This window comes from Primulina huaijiensis, chromosome 9, assembly GCF_012295235.1.
Source record: "Primulina huaijiensis isolate GDHJ02 chromosome 9, ASM1229523v2, whole genome shotgun sequence".
In the NCBI taxonomy this organism is placed as follows: Eukaryota; Viridiplantae; Streptophyta; class Magnoliopsida; order Lamiales; family Gesneriaceae; genus Primulina; species Primulina huaijiensis.
In genome coordinates this window covers 13424547-13438989 of record NC_133314.1, presented here as the reverse complement: position 1 = coordinate 13438989, position 14443 = coordinate 13424547, and the positions used below count along the sequence as shown (strand labels likewise).

At 35.5% G+C, this 14443-nt stretch overlaps 1 protein-coding gene across 1 annotated transcript; it reads left to right on the top strand.

Moving 5' to 3' along the window:
• Positions 1-9123: 9123 nt before the first annotated feature.
• LOC140983882 (uncharacterized) lies at positions 9124-13895 on the top strand. Its single transcript, XM_073451037.1, has 3 exons — positions 9124-10712; positions 11187-13096; positions 13399-13895. The coding sequence occupies exons 1-3, from the start codon at positions 9124-9126 to the stop codon at positions 13893-13895; spliced, it is 3996 nt and encodes a 1331-aa protein (XP_073307138.1).
• The last annotated feature ends 548 nt before the right edge of the window (positions 13896-14443 follow it).

Genomic DNA, 14443 nt, shown 5'->3' with positions numbered 1-14443 from the left:
AATATCTACTATGGTTTGAAAGACGAGAAAAAGAAGAATTATGGCGTGCCTTTGCGTATTATACGCTCGAATAATCGTTGATGACGAAGAACGGAACGAAACCTAGGCTATCTTCTCCTTGAGCACCTTCGAATTTTTCTTCCCGAAGCTAGGATGTGTAGTGCCGTGTGTGTGGTGTCTTGGGAGAGAGTTTATGAATTTTAAAAGTGGGTGGCCGATTGTTGTGATGCTAGGAGTGTAGGGTTTTGGTGATTAAAAAATTTTAAATAGCTAATTAATTTGCTAACTAGGTTAGGCCTATTAAGCCAATTAAATTAAGCCCATTAGTCTCTTTAGGATTTAAATAAAATATTAACAAAGTTTTTTTTGTTAAAGTAAATTTATGAATTTATTAGCCGGGTTGTCAAAAAGCTCGTATTTTAGTTGAAAAATCAACACCGATAAAAATTACGTCCCGGCGTATAAAATCACCTCAAAACCCCTTCTTTTCAAAAATACTAAAAAGCAACACTCATATTTTAAATAATTAAAAATAATTATTTAATAAAATTTTTTTACAATTTTCAGCCTTCGGTCCCCGTTCCTCGATCGTCACTTGAATAATTCCTTAAAAATACAATTTTATGCATGATGACAATAAAAATCTCATTTAGCGTATAAAAAAGTATGTCACATAATTAATTAGTAATTAAATCAGTTAGTCACTCGTTTTCCATTATTTCCTAGATTCGCATGTAGTTGGTTTACGTCGTCTTAATTTGGACCTTACAATTCCTCCCCCCCTTAAATAAAATTTCGTCCTCGAAATTAGAACTTACCGAATAGTTCAAGATAGCGACCCTTCAAGTCCCTCTCGGTTTCCCAAGTTGCTTCCTCCTCCGAGTGATTCAGCTACTTGACCTTGACTATTGGAATGACTTTGTTTCGCAATCTTCTTTCTTGCCTTGCTAAAATCTGAACAGGTCTTTTTTCATATGTCATATTTGGAGTTAATTGAAGAGGTTCATAATTTAGTACATGTGATGGGTTCGACATGTACTTCCGCAACATCAAAATATGGAACACATTATTAACTCCTGAAAGTGTTGGTGGCAATGCCACCCTATAAGCTAGTGTCCCAATCCTCTCCAAAATCTCAAATGGTCCAATAAATCTTGGACTTAGCTTGCCCTTTTTGCCAAAACGCATAACACCCTTCATAGGCGCTATTTTCACAAATACATGATCTCCCACTGCAAACTCCAAGTCCCTACGTCTTTGTCTGCATAACTCTTTTGTCGGCTTTGCGCCGTCTTCAGTCTATCGCGAATTTTGACTATAAGCTCGGTAGTCTCTTCAATCACGTCTGGACCAATCTCGCTTCTTTCACCAACTTCGTCCCAATGAATAGGAGGTCTACATTTTCTTCCATAAAGTGCCTCAAAAGGAGTCATCCCGATTGATGATTGATAGCTATTATTGTAGGTGAACTCCACTAGAGGTAATTTTGGTTCCCAACTGCCTTGGAAATCAATAACACATGCTCAAAGTAGATCTTCCAAAATCTGTATAACTCTTTCTGACTGTCCATCGGTTTGAGGGTGAAATGGTGTACTGAATAATAACTTGGTCCCCATTGCTGCATGTAGACTTTTCCAGAACGATGACGTGAATCTCGGATCTCTGTCAGAAACAATGGATACCGGAATCCCATGCAGACGAACTATCTCTCGAATATACAAGTCAGCGTACTGAATCATGGTGAAAGTCATCTTGATAGGTAGAAGATGCGCTGATTTAGTAAGACGATCAACTATCACACATATAGCATTGAATCCCTTAACTGTCTTTGGCAATCCCACAACAAAATCCATGGTGACATTTTCCCATTTCCACTCGTGAATAGGGAGTGGCTTCAATTTTCCCGCTGGTCTTTGATGCTCTGCTTTAACTTGTTGGCAAGTCAAACACTCGGATACGAACTTCAGAATGTCTCTCTTCATGCCTGGCCACCAATATAGAAACTGCAAATCTTTGTACATTTAGGTGAATGAAATATGGTGTGTCATGAGCTTCCTTTATAATAAAGTCTCTCAAAGTATTGTCACTAGGAACCCATAACCGATCTCGATAACGAACTATACCATCCACCTCTAAATACAATTTCCGATCCTTGGCTTCGTCTCTAGCTCTCCACTTTTGCAACTGTTCATCAGTGGACTGCCCAGCACGAATTCTCTCTCTCAAAGTCGAATGTACTGATAATGTGGCAAGATTAGGGGCCTCGCCCCTAGCATACACTGTAAGCTCGAACCGCTATATCTCGGACTGCCACGGTCTTTGGAGTGATAGATGAGTGATACCTGCGGCTTTTCTACTCAGTGCGTCCGCCACTACATTAGCTTTTCCCGGATTGTAGCTAATGTCACAATCATAGTCCTTCAATAACTCGAGCCATCTGCGCTGCCTCATATTCAACTCCTTTTGGGTGAAGAAGTATTTCAAACTTTTATGGTCGGTGAATATTTTGCACTTCTCCCCGTAAAGGTAATGTCTCCATATTTTCAATGTAAAAACTACTGCTGCAAGCTCAAGATCATGAGTAGGGTAGTTTTTCTCGTGAATTTTCAATTGTCTCGACGCATAAGCTATAACTCGGTCATCTTGCATCAGAACTGCGCCCAACTCAAGTTTAGAAGCGTCGGTATAAAGAACATACTCCCCTTGCCCTGATGGCATAGATAACACTGGTGCTGATATCAAGGCTTGCTTCAACTTGTCAAAAATTTCTTGACACTCGGATCCTCAAATAAACTTTGCATTCTTCTTAGTCAAGGATGTCAATAGTACTGCAATGGATGAGAATCTCTTGATAAATTTGCGATAGTAGCCACCAAGTCCCAAGAAACTGCGAATCTCGGTAACACTCTTCGGTACTGACCACTCTTTCACTGCCTCGACTTTGCTTGGATCAACTTCAACGCCATCACTAGAAATGATGTGGCCTAAGAATGCCACTCTATCGAGCCAAAACTCGCACTTGCTGAATTTTGCATATAGCTTCCTGTCTTGTAGTACTTGTAGTGCTGTCCTCAAATGACGGCTATGCTCCTCTCTGCTCTTGGAATAGATCAATATGTCATCAATGAAGACTATAATAAACTGATCCAGATACGGCTGAAATACGCGATTCATGAGATCCATGAAGATCGCTGGCGCATTAGTCAGACCGAATGGCATGACCATAAACTCATAGTGCCCGTATCTCGTACGGAATGCTGTCTTGTGCACATCAGACTCTTTTAATTTCAATTGATGGTATCCAGATCGCAGATCGATCTTAGAAAATATCGATGCTTCTTGTAACTGATCAAATAAATCTTCGATTCTTGGCAGTGGATACTTATTCTTGATAGTGACCCTATTGAGCTCTCGGTAGTCAATGCAAAGACGCATACTACTATCCTTCTTCTTCAAAAATAATACCGGCGCCCCCCATGGTGAATAACTAGGGCGAATGAAACCCTTGTCTATCAATTCTTGGATTTGATCTTTTAGTTCTTTCATTTCAGCTGGTGCTAGATGATAAGGTGCTTTAGATATAGGAACAGTGCCCGGCATTAGATCAATGGAAAATTCCACTTCATGATCGTGTGGAATACCAGAAACGTCTTCGGGAAAGACGCTGGGAAAATCTCGGACAATATCAACTTCTTCAAATTTCTGACTGATGGGAGCATGTGTGGTAGTGACACATGCTAGAAAAGCTTGGCATCCGTGTTTAATAAGCTTCATCGCATGTAGACAAGAGATAATATGCGGCATTTGCTTGTTTCTCGCGCCTGAAAGACAAAAGATCTACCACTAGGCGGTCGAATAGACACTGATCTCTGATGAAAATCAATCAAAGCTACATTCGTCGATAGCCAATCCATCCCAAGTATAATATCAAATTCAGGCATAGGAAGTACAATAAGATCCCGAACCGCATCTTTGAATAAACGAAGCTACAGATTCTTGACAATTTTTGACGTGAGCATTTGATCATCGGAAGGAATAGAAACTTTGAAACCCAAACCCATATCTTGAGGAATAATATTCAGTATTTTGATGAAGGTTTCAGATATTAATGAATGTGTAGCTCCTGAATCTAGCAACGCATAGGTAGCTACACCTAGAATGATGATCTTCCATGCGGTGAAAGATGTCTTATAAATCTTTTCGTGTTGAAGCTAAGGATTTACTATCATTAATTTCCCAAAGTTAGGTGGAGATTGCGCGTTGAGCTTAAGAATTTCTGGAAAAATTGTGTTTTAGCCTTTCAATTTTTTCGAATTTTTGTACTATAGTCCCCAAAATTTCGAATAATTGCAATTTGGCCCTTATAATTTTCGGAAATTTCCATCTTAGTCCTTTAGAATTTTGAATATTTCATTTTGGTCCTTAAGAATTTGGTAATTGCATTAAAGCCCCTTATCTTTTGGTTAATTGCGTTTTGGTCCCTTAATTATCGAAAATTACAATTTAGACCTCAATTTTCGAAAATTTTCCCAATTAACCTCTATAAATTCGATACCTTCATTCAACTCCTTAGTTATGATTTCCTTTAATTTTAGCCCTAAACTTTTTATTTGGAAGCATTACATCCTTCACATAAAATAAGGCACAAAATTCAAGTCATTTTCTCTGGTTTCTAAAGTCATAACTTAAATCTAACTAAGGTAGATCATGCAACCTAATTTCCTCTAGGTTAAATCTTGTTCCCAAACCAATTCTAATAACCAATTTAACATTTCATGCAATAATAAGCAATATAAAAATGCTAAATGACTAGATTACCCGCGATGAATGTAGTGTCTGCCTCTTCCTCAGCTTCCTCGGCATTCATAACATAAGCTCGTGCCGTAGTAGCTGCTTTCCTCTTGGAGCATTCAATAGCTTTGTGTCCATCCTCCTTGCAGTAGAAACATTTAAATGATCCCCATTCACATTTGCCAAGATGTAGACGGTTGCACACTTTGCATGGTTGCCTCTCGGCAGGCTTCGGTGCTCCAGGATTTTGTGGCTTTGGTGGAGCTGGCTTCTTGACTGGACCTTGGGGCTTTTAAGGCCCTTGCGGTCTAGGAGGACCCGTATTTGACTTCTTATTCGGCTGATTGTTATTCTGATAGTGCTGCCTCTTGCGCTGAATCTCAAAATCAATGTCCTTCAAAGACTGGTCAGCCTGATATGCATAAGTAACTGCGGTAGCATAATTCCCAGGATGCATCATCATAACTTTATCTCGAATGGTAGGTCGTAGTCCGTCCATGAAATTTATAAGCTTTTCTTCCGCATCCCCAGCAATAAGTGGTACAAAGTGGCAACCCCTATCAAAATTCTTCACAAAATCAGCAACAGATACGTCTACCTGACGGAGAGTCATAAATTCCCCCTTTATTCGACCTCTGACATTAGCAGTAAAGTATTTCTCATAGAATTTCGTCTTGAACTGTGCCCAAGTGAGTATGGCAAGGTCAACCCCATGCTCGGCTCCTTCCCACCATAAAGAAGCATCGTCCCTAAACAGATAAGTGGTGCACCTCACGCGGTCAGCATCTCCCATGTCTAGATAACAAAAATGCACCTCAAGTGAACGGATCCAACTCTCAGCAGCAAATGGATCAGTGGTGCCAGAAAATTCCCTCGGCCCTAGCCTCCGGAACTGCTCATAAATGTCGTGTTGTGGCCTAGGTGGCTGCGGTAGGTATTGCTGCTACATCTGTTGCAGCTGCTGCTGTAACTGTTGCTGCTGTTGTAACTGTTGCTCAAAGAGACGAGCCATCCCCTCAAGAGCACGTGTAGCAGCATCTGGTGTTTGTGGCGGTGGTCCATTTTCTTGATTATTTTCTCGACTATTAACACTGTTCTCTCCCTAATTCTCAATAACGGGTGCACGTCTAGGAGGCATTATATCTGAACGTTTTCCAAATTCTAACGTAACCAACATGCATTTAAATCTAAGTCCTCTAATCATGTGACATATCCTTACTTAATTAGCAATTTAAGCATGCAAAGCAAAAATACTCGAAAAGCTAATAAACATGTATCATGAACATAATATTCATATCGTTATGCAGGTAACATCATAAATCATATAAAGCATGTAAAACTTACAACTTCGAGGCTTGACGACTGATCTTTCCGGTGCTGATGGTGGCACAACCCTTTACGGGACCTTTGCTCTGATACCAACTGAAACGTCCTGCCCTTTTTATTGCTTTAAAAGTTGATAAACATAAAAATTGTACATTAATTAAATGTTTTATAATATAATTATATAGTTTTTGTTTTATTGAATGTTTAAATATTATATGTTTTATAATAAATTGTATAAAATATAAGTTGTTGTGTAATTACAAGTTTTTACTATTTTTTTACAGGTTTGATAAAACAAGAATAAACTTGGCGTTGCAAATGGGATTAAGATGATTCTTGGACCTGTAGAAAGTTGATTATAATATCTACAATATTGTTGACAAGCATGAGATAAAAATCCTCTCACAATTGAGATCAAATTAAGCAACAAATAAAGTTACCAAAGGAGTGGCAGTTTTACTATGCTCTAGTATTTTGACCATATCTCTCAAATTACTTGGTCAAATGGTTTGAAAAAAATACCACAACTAGACAACTCAATTATCCACATGTTTCTTTTTATGTGAAGAAGTAAATTCGGAGAAGAAGATTTTCAAAAGTGATGTGTAATATAATATAATATCTTGGAACACCAATGAAGACTTATGTGTAAAAAAATAATATTTTATTTGTGGTTGTCTCCCCAAATTTGGCTATAAATAGGGGTGCATTGTAATGTATTGAGATATCCCTCATTCTATGAACAAACCTTTAATTTTATAATATTTCTCTCTATATTTTTCCTTTATTTCTTCATTTAAATACAATTAGCATGTTAATTTCATATTCAAAGTTTTACACTTTGAATAATGAATAGCTAACTTCCTAAAGTTGAGATGATAAGGTGAAACTCTTGGCATGATAATAAGGTTATTAAAAGGTAAGAATCTATGTTTTATATTATTTAATTATTATTTATTGTTTATGTTATATTTATTTCTTTAAGTATTTTTATACCCTACTTATAAGTGAGAGTTTTGATTTATTGTTGCTATATGTTAAACTAAATTCTTGGAACCATTTAAATGTTAGTTTGGTTTTACCAACCATTTAACTTGGATTCCTTGATTTATTATATATTAATATATCATAGTATTAATTTATTGGTACCATTTAAATGTTTGTTAGGTTTTACCAACCATTTAAAGTGGGAAGCTTGATTTAGTGTTTACAAATATATATAGCACAATAAATACTTGACCACATTTATAAGTTTTGGTATATATTATATACTTATAAGACAATAATTTATAACATAATATAAATATGATTATTTAATATATTGGAACCATTTAATTAAGTGGATTTCAATATTGTTCGTTAATGTTAACTTTATTAAAATACCAAGAGTTGATCCTTTAATATCAACTACTTAAATTAAAATTTGAACAATTAAAATTTACCCATTAAAGATTCAAACAATTAAAATTAAGGAAACTTGAAACAAAAACAAAACAAAAAAGACATTGTAGTAGACTTGTAATTACTTTATCTTCCCTGTGGATACGATATCGGACTCACATAATTATACTACTTGTGGACAACCTGCTCTTGGGAGTGCAACAATCAAAGTGACAACAAATTTTTGGCGCTGTTGCCGGAGAAGTATAATTTAATTTCAAGTCTATTTAATTTTGTTTATAGTTTATTTTTCTTTATTTGAATTTTTATTGCTTTTGTGTGTTTTTATTCTTTTGCATTTGCATGAGAATTATTTGGTCACGTACACTTAGTGGTCGACTCATTCGAAATGACCCTTTATTTTCACAAAACATGGCGGAAGAACCCATCCAAGAAAATGAAGATGAAATTTAATCTCAACATGATCATGATAGACGAAGAACACTTAGAGATCACATGAATCCTACACGTACTAGTGCACCTTCATGTCTATTTTTTCCCCCTGATGCATCTCATTTCAATTTTAAGCCTGGTATTATCCAACTTTTACCCAATTTTCATGGCTTAGATTCTGAAAATCCATACATTCATTTACGAGAGTTTGAAGAAGTGTGCAACACATATAATGATCTAAATTGTAGCATGAACACCATTCGACTTAAGCTTTTTCCTTTTTCTTTAAAAGATAAAGCTGAAACTTGGCTACAAAATCTTAGATCGTGATCCATTTGAACATGGGATGAATTGCAACAATAATTTTTGAAAAAGTTTTTTCCATCTTATAGAACAAATTCTTTCAAAAGGTAAATCATCAGTTTCACTCAAAAACAAGCAGAAATTTTTTATCAGTGTTGGGATAGATATAAAGAATTGCTTAATCTTTGTCCACATCATGGTTTTGAAATTTGGAGAGTTGTTTCTCAATTTTATGAAGGCTTAACACCTAAAGATAGGCAAATGGTTGAATTTATGTGTAATGGAACATTTGAAGATAAAGATCCAAATGAGGCAATTGAGTATCTCGATTCATTAGCTGAAAATGCTCAAAATTGGGACACTATAGGTACAATCGAACCATCAAACAAGATTCAATCTCCTACATCTGGTGGAGGTATGTACACTCTCAAAGATGAACATGATCTTCAAGCTAGATTTACCTCTTTGGCAAGAAAAGTTGAGGCACTTGAATTGAAAAAGAATGGTCAATTAAAATCTGTTCAAGAAATTGCATGTCACATCTGTGATACAAGTGATCATTCTACAAAAGATTGTCCCACTTTGCTTTCTTTTAAAGAATGTCTCCATGAACAAGCCAATGTTTTAAACAATCTCAAAAGACCAAAATTTGAACCATTTTCTCAGAGTTACAATCCAGGTTGGCGAAATCATCCAAATTTTAGTTGGAGGAATGATAATGCTGCACAATTTTCACAACCACATTTCTAAAATAAACAAAATTTTCAAATTTATGCACCTTATGTTCCTCCACCTAAAAGGAATTTGGAAGATATATTGAATTCTTTCATTGCAAAGCAAGAGTCTATCAATACTCAAACTGCTCAAACCATGACAGATTTGAAAGATACTCTTGCTAAATTTGCATTTGCACTTAATGTTCATGAAAAAGGTAAATTTATTTCACAACCACAGCCTAATCCCAAGAATCATCATTCACAAACTAGAACTTCTGGAACTCAACCGATGGATCAGGTAAAATCCGTTATTACCCTTCGAAGTGGTAAGGTTGTGGAAAAATCCATTCTTGAACCTTGTGAAGATGATGATAAATCAACTCCAAAGGGTAAGGAAGTGGAACCCATAACTTGCGAAGAGGAGGATCAACAGATAGTGTCACCACCATTCCCTCATGCATTGAAAAATACAAAAAAATCAAATTTTAATTCTGATATATATGATATTTTTAAACAAGTAAAAGTTAATATTCCTTTATTAGATGCAATAAAACAGGTACCATCATATGCCAAATTTTTGAAAGACTTGTGCACTGTGAAAAGAAAATTGAATGTGAAAAAGAAAGCATTTTTAGCCGAACAAGTAAGTGCAATCATTCAAAATAATAATGCTTTGAAATACAAAGACCCTGGTTGTCCTACTATTTCTTGTATTATTGGAGAACGAAAGATTAAAAAAGCCTTGCTTGACCTTGGAGCTAGTGTGAATTTACTTCCATATTCAGTTTATCAAGAACTCAATCTAGGCGAGTTAAAACCTACTTCGGTAACACTTTTACTTGCTGATAGATCTGTTAAAGTGCCAAGAGGTATGGTAGAAGACGTGTTGGTCCAAGTTGATAACTTTGTATATCCTGTCGATTTCATAGTTTTAGATACACAACCTATCGAAGCTTGTAATGCAATTCCTGTAATTTTAGGTCGTCCATTTTTAGCAACTTCTAATGCTCTTATAAATTGCAGGAATGGAATAATGAAGTTGTCATTTGGTAACATGACCTTGGAGCTTAATGTGTTTAATCTTTGTAAGCAACCACATGACAAAGGAGATGAAAGTGAAGATGAAAATCTTATTGAAACTCTTGTGGAAGAAAACATTCAAGAAGGGAGTACTCGTGATCAATTAGATATTTGTTCAATTGAAACTGTTAAAGAAAATATTGAAATTGATCTTGATGATTTTATCAGGTATCACTCGTTACCAGGATCAGAGAAAGAATTTGATGCAAAATATGAGAACAAAGACGAACCACCCATATTGGAGTTAAAACCCTTGCCAGAAGAATTGAAGTATGCATTTCTTGGAGAAGATGAAACATATCCGGTGGTAATTTCTTCCAAACTAGCAAGTGATGAAGAAGGTAAATTAGTTGATATGCTTAAAAGACATAAAAATGCAATTGGTTGGACACTAAAAGATCTCAAGGGCATTAATCCACTAATTTGCACTCACAAAATTCACTTAGAAGAAAATGCAAAAACATCTCAACAACCACAAAGGAGATTAAATCCACACATGAAAGATGTTGTGAAAACTGAAGTTCTCAAACTACTTGATGTTGGGATTATCTACCCTATTTCTGATAGTAAGTGGGTAAGCCCAACACAAGTAGTTCCGAAAAAATCTGGCATCACAGTGATAAAAAATGAAAAAGGTGAATTGTTAACAAGTCGAGTCCCATCTAGTTGGCGGATGTGTATTGATTATAGAAAATTAAATGACGCCACTAGAAAAGATCATTTTCCATTACCATTTTTGGATCAAATTTTAGAAAGAGTAGCAGGTCATCCATACTACTGTTTTCTTGATGGATATTCAGGTTATTATCAAATTCCCATTGCACTCGAAGATCAAGATAAAACTACATTCACATGTCCTTTTGGAACATTTGCATTTAGAAGGATGCCATTTGGATTATGCAATGCCCCAGCAACATTTCAAAGATGTATGCTAAGCATTTTTTGCGACATGGTTGAAAATTGTTTGGAAATTTTCATGGATGATTTAACTGTCTTTGGGAATACATTTGATAATTGTCTTGAAAATTTGGAAAAAGTTTTAAAAAGATGCGAGGAAAAAGGTCTTATTTTAAATTGGGAAAAATGTCATTACATGATTACTTCTGGAATTGTTTTGGGACATGTCGTGTCATCTCATGGAATTGAAGTTGATAAAGCAAAAGTTGATGTCATTGCCAATTTACCCCCTCCAAAAACCATTAAAGAAATTCGCTCATTTTTGGGACATGCTGGATTTTATAGGAGGTTTATAAAGGACTTTAGTTTAATCTCTAAACCCATTTGTAACCTCTTAACAAAAGACACTGCATTTGAGTGGACTCAAGAATGTCAAAATGCTTTTGATAAAATCATTCGACATTTAACATCAGCTCCTATCATGCAACCTCCTGATTGGTCTTTACCATTTGAAATCATGTGCGATGCGAGTGATTATGCAGTCGGTGCAGTATTGGGTCAAAGAAGAAACGGTAAGCCTTATGTGATATATTATGCAAGTAGAACTTTAAACAATGCTCAAATGAATTACTCCACAACTGAAAAAGAACTACTTGCTGTAATATTTGCATTAGATAAATTTCGTTCTTATTTGATTGGATCAACAACTATCGTGTTTACTGATCATTCTGCTATTAGATATTTGTTGACCAAACAGGATGCAAAGCCACGACTGATACGATGGATTTTGTTGCTCCAAGAATTTGACATTGTGATCAAAGATAAAAAAGGAACCGAGAATGTCGTAGCCGATCATTTATCGAGACTAGTAACAGGATCATCTTGTGAAATGACACCAATTAACGATAATTTTCCTGATGAACATCTATTTTCAGTTACTACTACACCTTGGTTTGCTAACATAGTAAATTTTCTTGTGACAGGAAAAATGCCACCGCAATGGAGTTCTCAAGATAAAAGAAAATTTTTGAATGAGGTAAAAAACTTTTATTGGGATGATCCGTATCTGTTCAAGTATTGTCCGGATCAAATTTTTCGACGTTGCATACCCGACAATGAGGTAAGTAGTGTCATTAAATTTTGTCATTCAGAAGCATGCGGAGGACATTTTTCTTCAAAGAAAACAGCTGCAAAAATCTTGCAGTGTGGATTTTATTGGCCCACTTTGTTTAAAGACACCCACGAAATCTGCAAGATCTGTGAAAATTGTCAAAAATTGGGTGCGATTTCAAAAAGAAACATGATGCCTTTGAATCCTATTATTGAAATTGAAATCTTTGATTGTTGGGGAATAGATTTTATGGGACCTTTTCCACCGTCGTTTGGATACTTGTATATTTTAGTTGCAGTTGATTATGTTTCCAAATGGATAGAGGCAATTCCATGTCGAACAAATGATCATAAAATCGTCATCAAATTTTTAAAAGAAAATATTTTTAGTAGATTTGGAATTCCTCGAGCCATGATAAGTGATGGGGGAACTCACTTTGTTAATAAACCATTTGCTTCATTAATGAAAAAATATGGTATTACTCACAAAGTAACTACTCCTTATCATCCTCAAACAAATGGACAAGTTGAATTAGCTAATAGGGAGATAAAGCAAATTTTGGAAAAAACTGTTAACTCAAATAGAAAAGATTGGTCTCTGCGACTTAATGATGCACTTTGGGCATATCGAACAGCTTTTAAAACATCATTGAATATGTCTCCCTATAGGTTGGTTTACGGAAAACATTGTCATTTGCCTGTGGAATTGGAACATAAAGCTTATTGGGCGATCAAAACTTTAAATTCAAGCATGGATGATGCCAACAAATTGCGTAAATTGCAACTTAATGAACTTGATGAACTCAGAAATGACGCGTATGAGAATTCAAGGATTTATAAAGCAAAAATCAAATCATTTCATGATAAAACAATTCTTAGAAAATCTTTTGAGATTGGTAAAAAAGTTTTGCTTTATAATTCTCGACTTCACATATTCCCAGGAAAATTACGATCAAGATGGACAGGCCCATATGTTGTAAAGCATGTGTATACTTATGGAGCTGTGGATATTGAAAATCCTAAAAATGGTGATGTTTTTAAAGTAAATGGACAAAGGCTTAAACCATTTTTAGAAAATGAAATTTTTCAAGAAGAGTTTATTTCCCTTTCCGATCCTTGATTTTTTTTGTGTTGCATTTAATTTTGTTTGTTTTTATTTCAGGTTTCCTTAATCTTTTTATTTTCCCGGTTAAATGGCGGATAACGGTACTCCGTGACTCTCATAGTCGGTTTAATCAGTTTCCCATAATTGCTGATACAAAAATAAAAAAAAACATTTCTTTTCTTTTCAAAATGGATGAAATTCTCTCAAAAATTTGTAAATATTTTCCCTCTGTTTCTGAAAATGTTCTAAGAAAAATTTATGCAGGAAGGTGTGAAAGATTGAGATTGCTAATGCAAAAAGGAATTCCAGAAGATATTCGTCTTGTAATAGAAGCTAAGGTCCGATTAGGAGGAGAAGTTCCACAATCATTGCTCATTCGGTATTTGCCTGGATTAGGAAAAAGCACTTATGCGAAAAAACGAAGGGCCAAAAGTTTAGGGGTTTGTCATAAGTGTGCAAGATGGACTTGTGACAAACGATGCAGATCTTTGGGATGTGTTTCCAATAACAGAGAAGATAAAATTGGTTTCATTAAGAATGGGCTGAGTAAGGAGTCTTTAGATAACATCTTATTGACTCTTGAGACGCATTCTAGTGGACATGTGCATATTGAACTTCTCCGTTTATGGAAACAATTCCAAGATGAGCGTCATAGTCTTGGGAATCCGACTAAAAAAGACCCTGTTTGCCAATTTATAAGAAAATTGGATGGGAAGCATATCCTCGACTCATAGAAGGCGTTGAAGCCGTTTCTGGACGTAAAACCAGAGGAAAATTGTGAGCCACAATCACACTACTGTTTACATGCATGTGTGTCATTATTGTTTTTACTGTTTATTCTGTTTACAACTGTGACCCATAGTTTTGTCCTGATAACATATTACCCCTATAAAATCTCTCATCTTTCTCTCTATTTTCGCAGAAAAAAAAAGAAGAAAGTAAAAAAAAATGGCTGGAACCTCTGCACAATCATTGAAAAATATTTGTGTATTTTGTGGGTCGAGTCCTGGAAAAAATGAAGTGTTTGTAGAAGCAGCGAATAATCTTGGAAAGATATTGGCTGAGAGAAAAATTCACTTGGTATATGGGGGAGGTAATATTGGGTTAATGGGATCTGTTTCAACATCTGCTCATCTTGGAGGTAGTCAGGTTTTGGGTATTATTCCTACAGCTTTAGCTGAAGGAAATATTACAGGTGTTACGATTGGTGAGGAATTAAAAGTTTCTTCTATGTATGAAAGAATCACAAAAATGATTGAAAATTCTGATGCTTTTATCGCAC

Coding starts and splice junctions, on each gene's coding strand:
- LOC140983882 (XM_073451037.1), top strand. CDS start 9,124: ATGACAGATTTGAAAGATACTCTTGCTAAATTTGCATTTGCACTTAAT. Junction 10,713..11,186: donor TTAACAAGTCGAGTCCCATC/TAGTTGGCGGAT, acceptor CGTGTCATCTCA/TGGAATTGAAGTTGATAAAG. Junction 13,097..13,398: donor TAAAAATGGTGATGTTTTTA/AAGTAAATGGAC, acceptor CCTCTGTTTCTG/AAAATGTTCTAAGAAAAATT.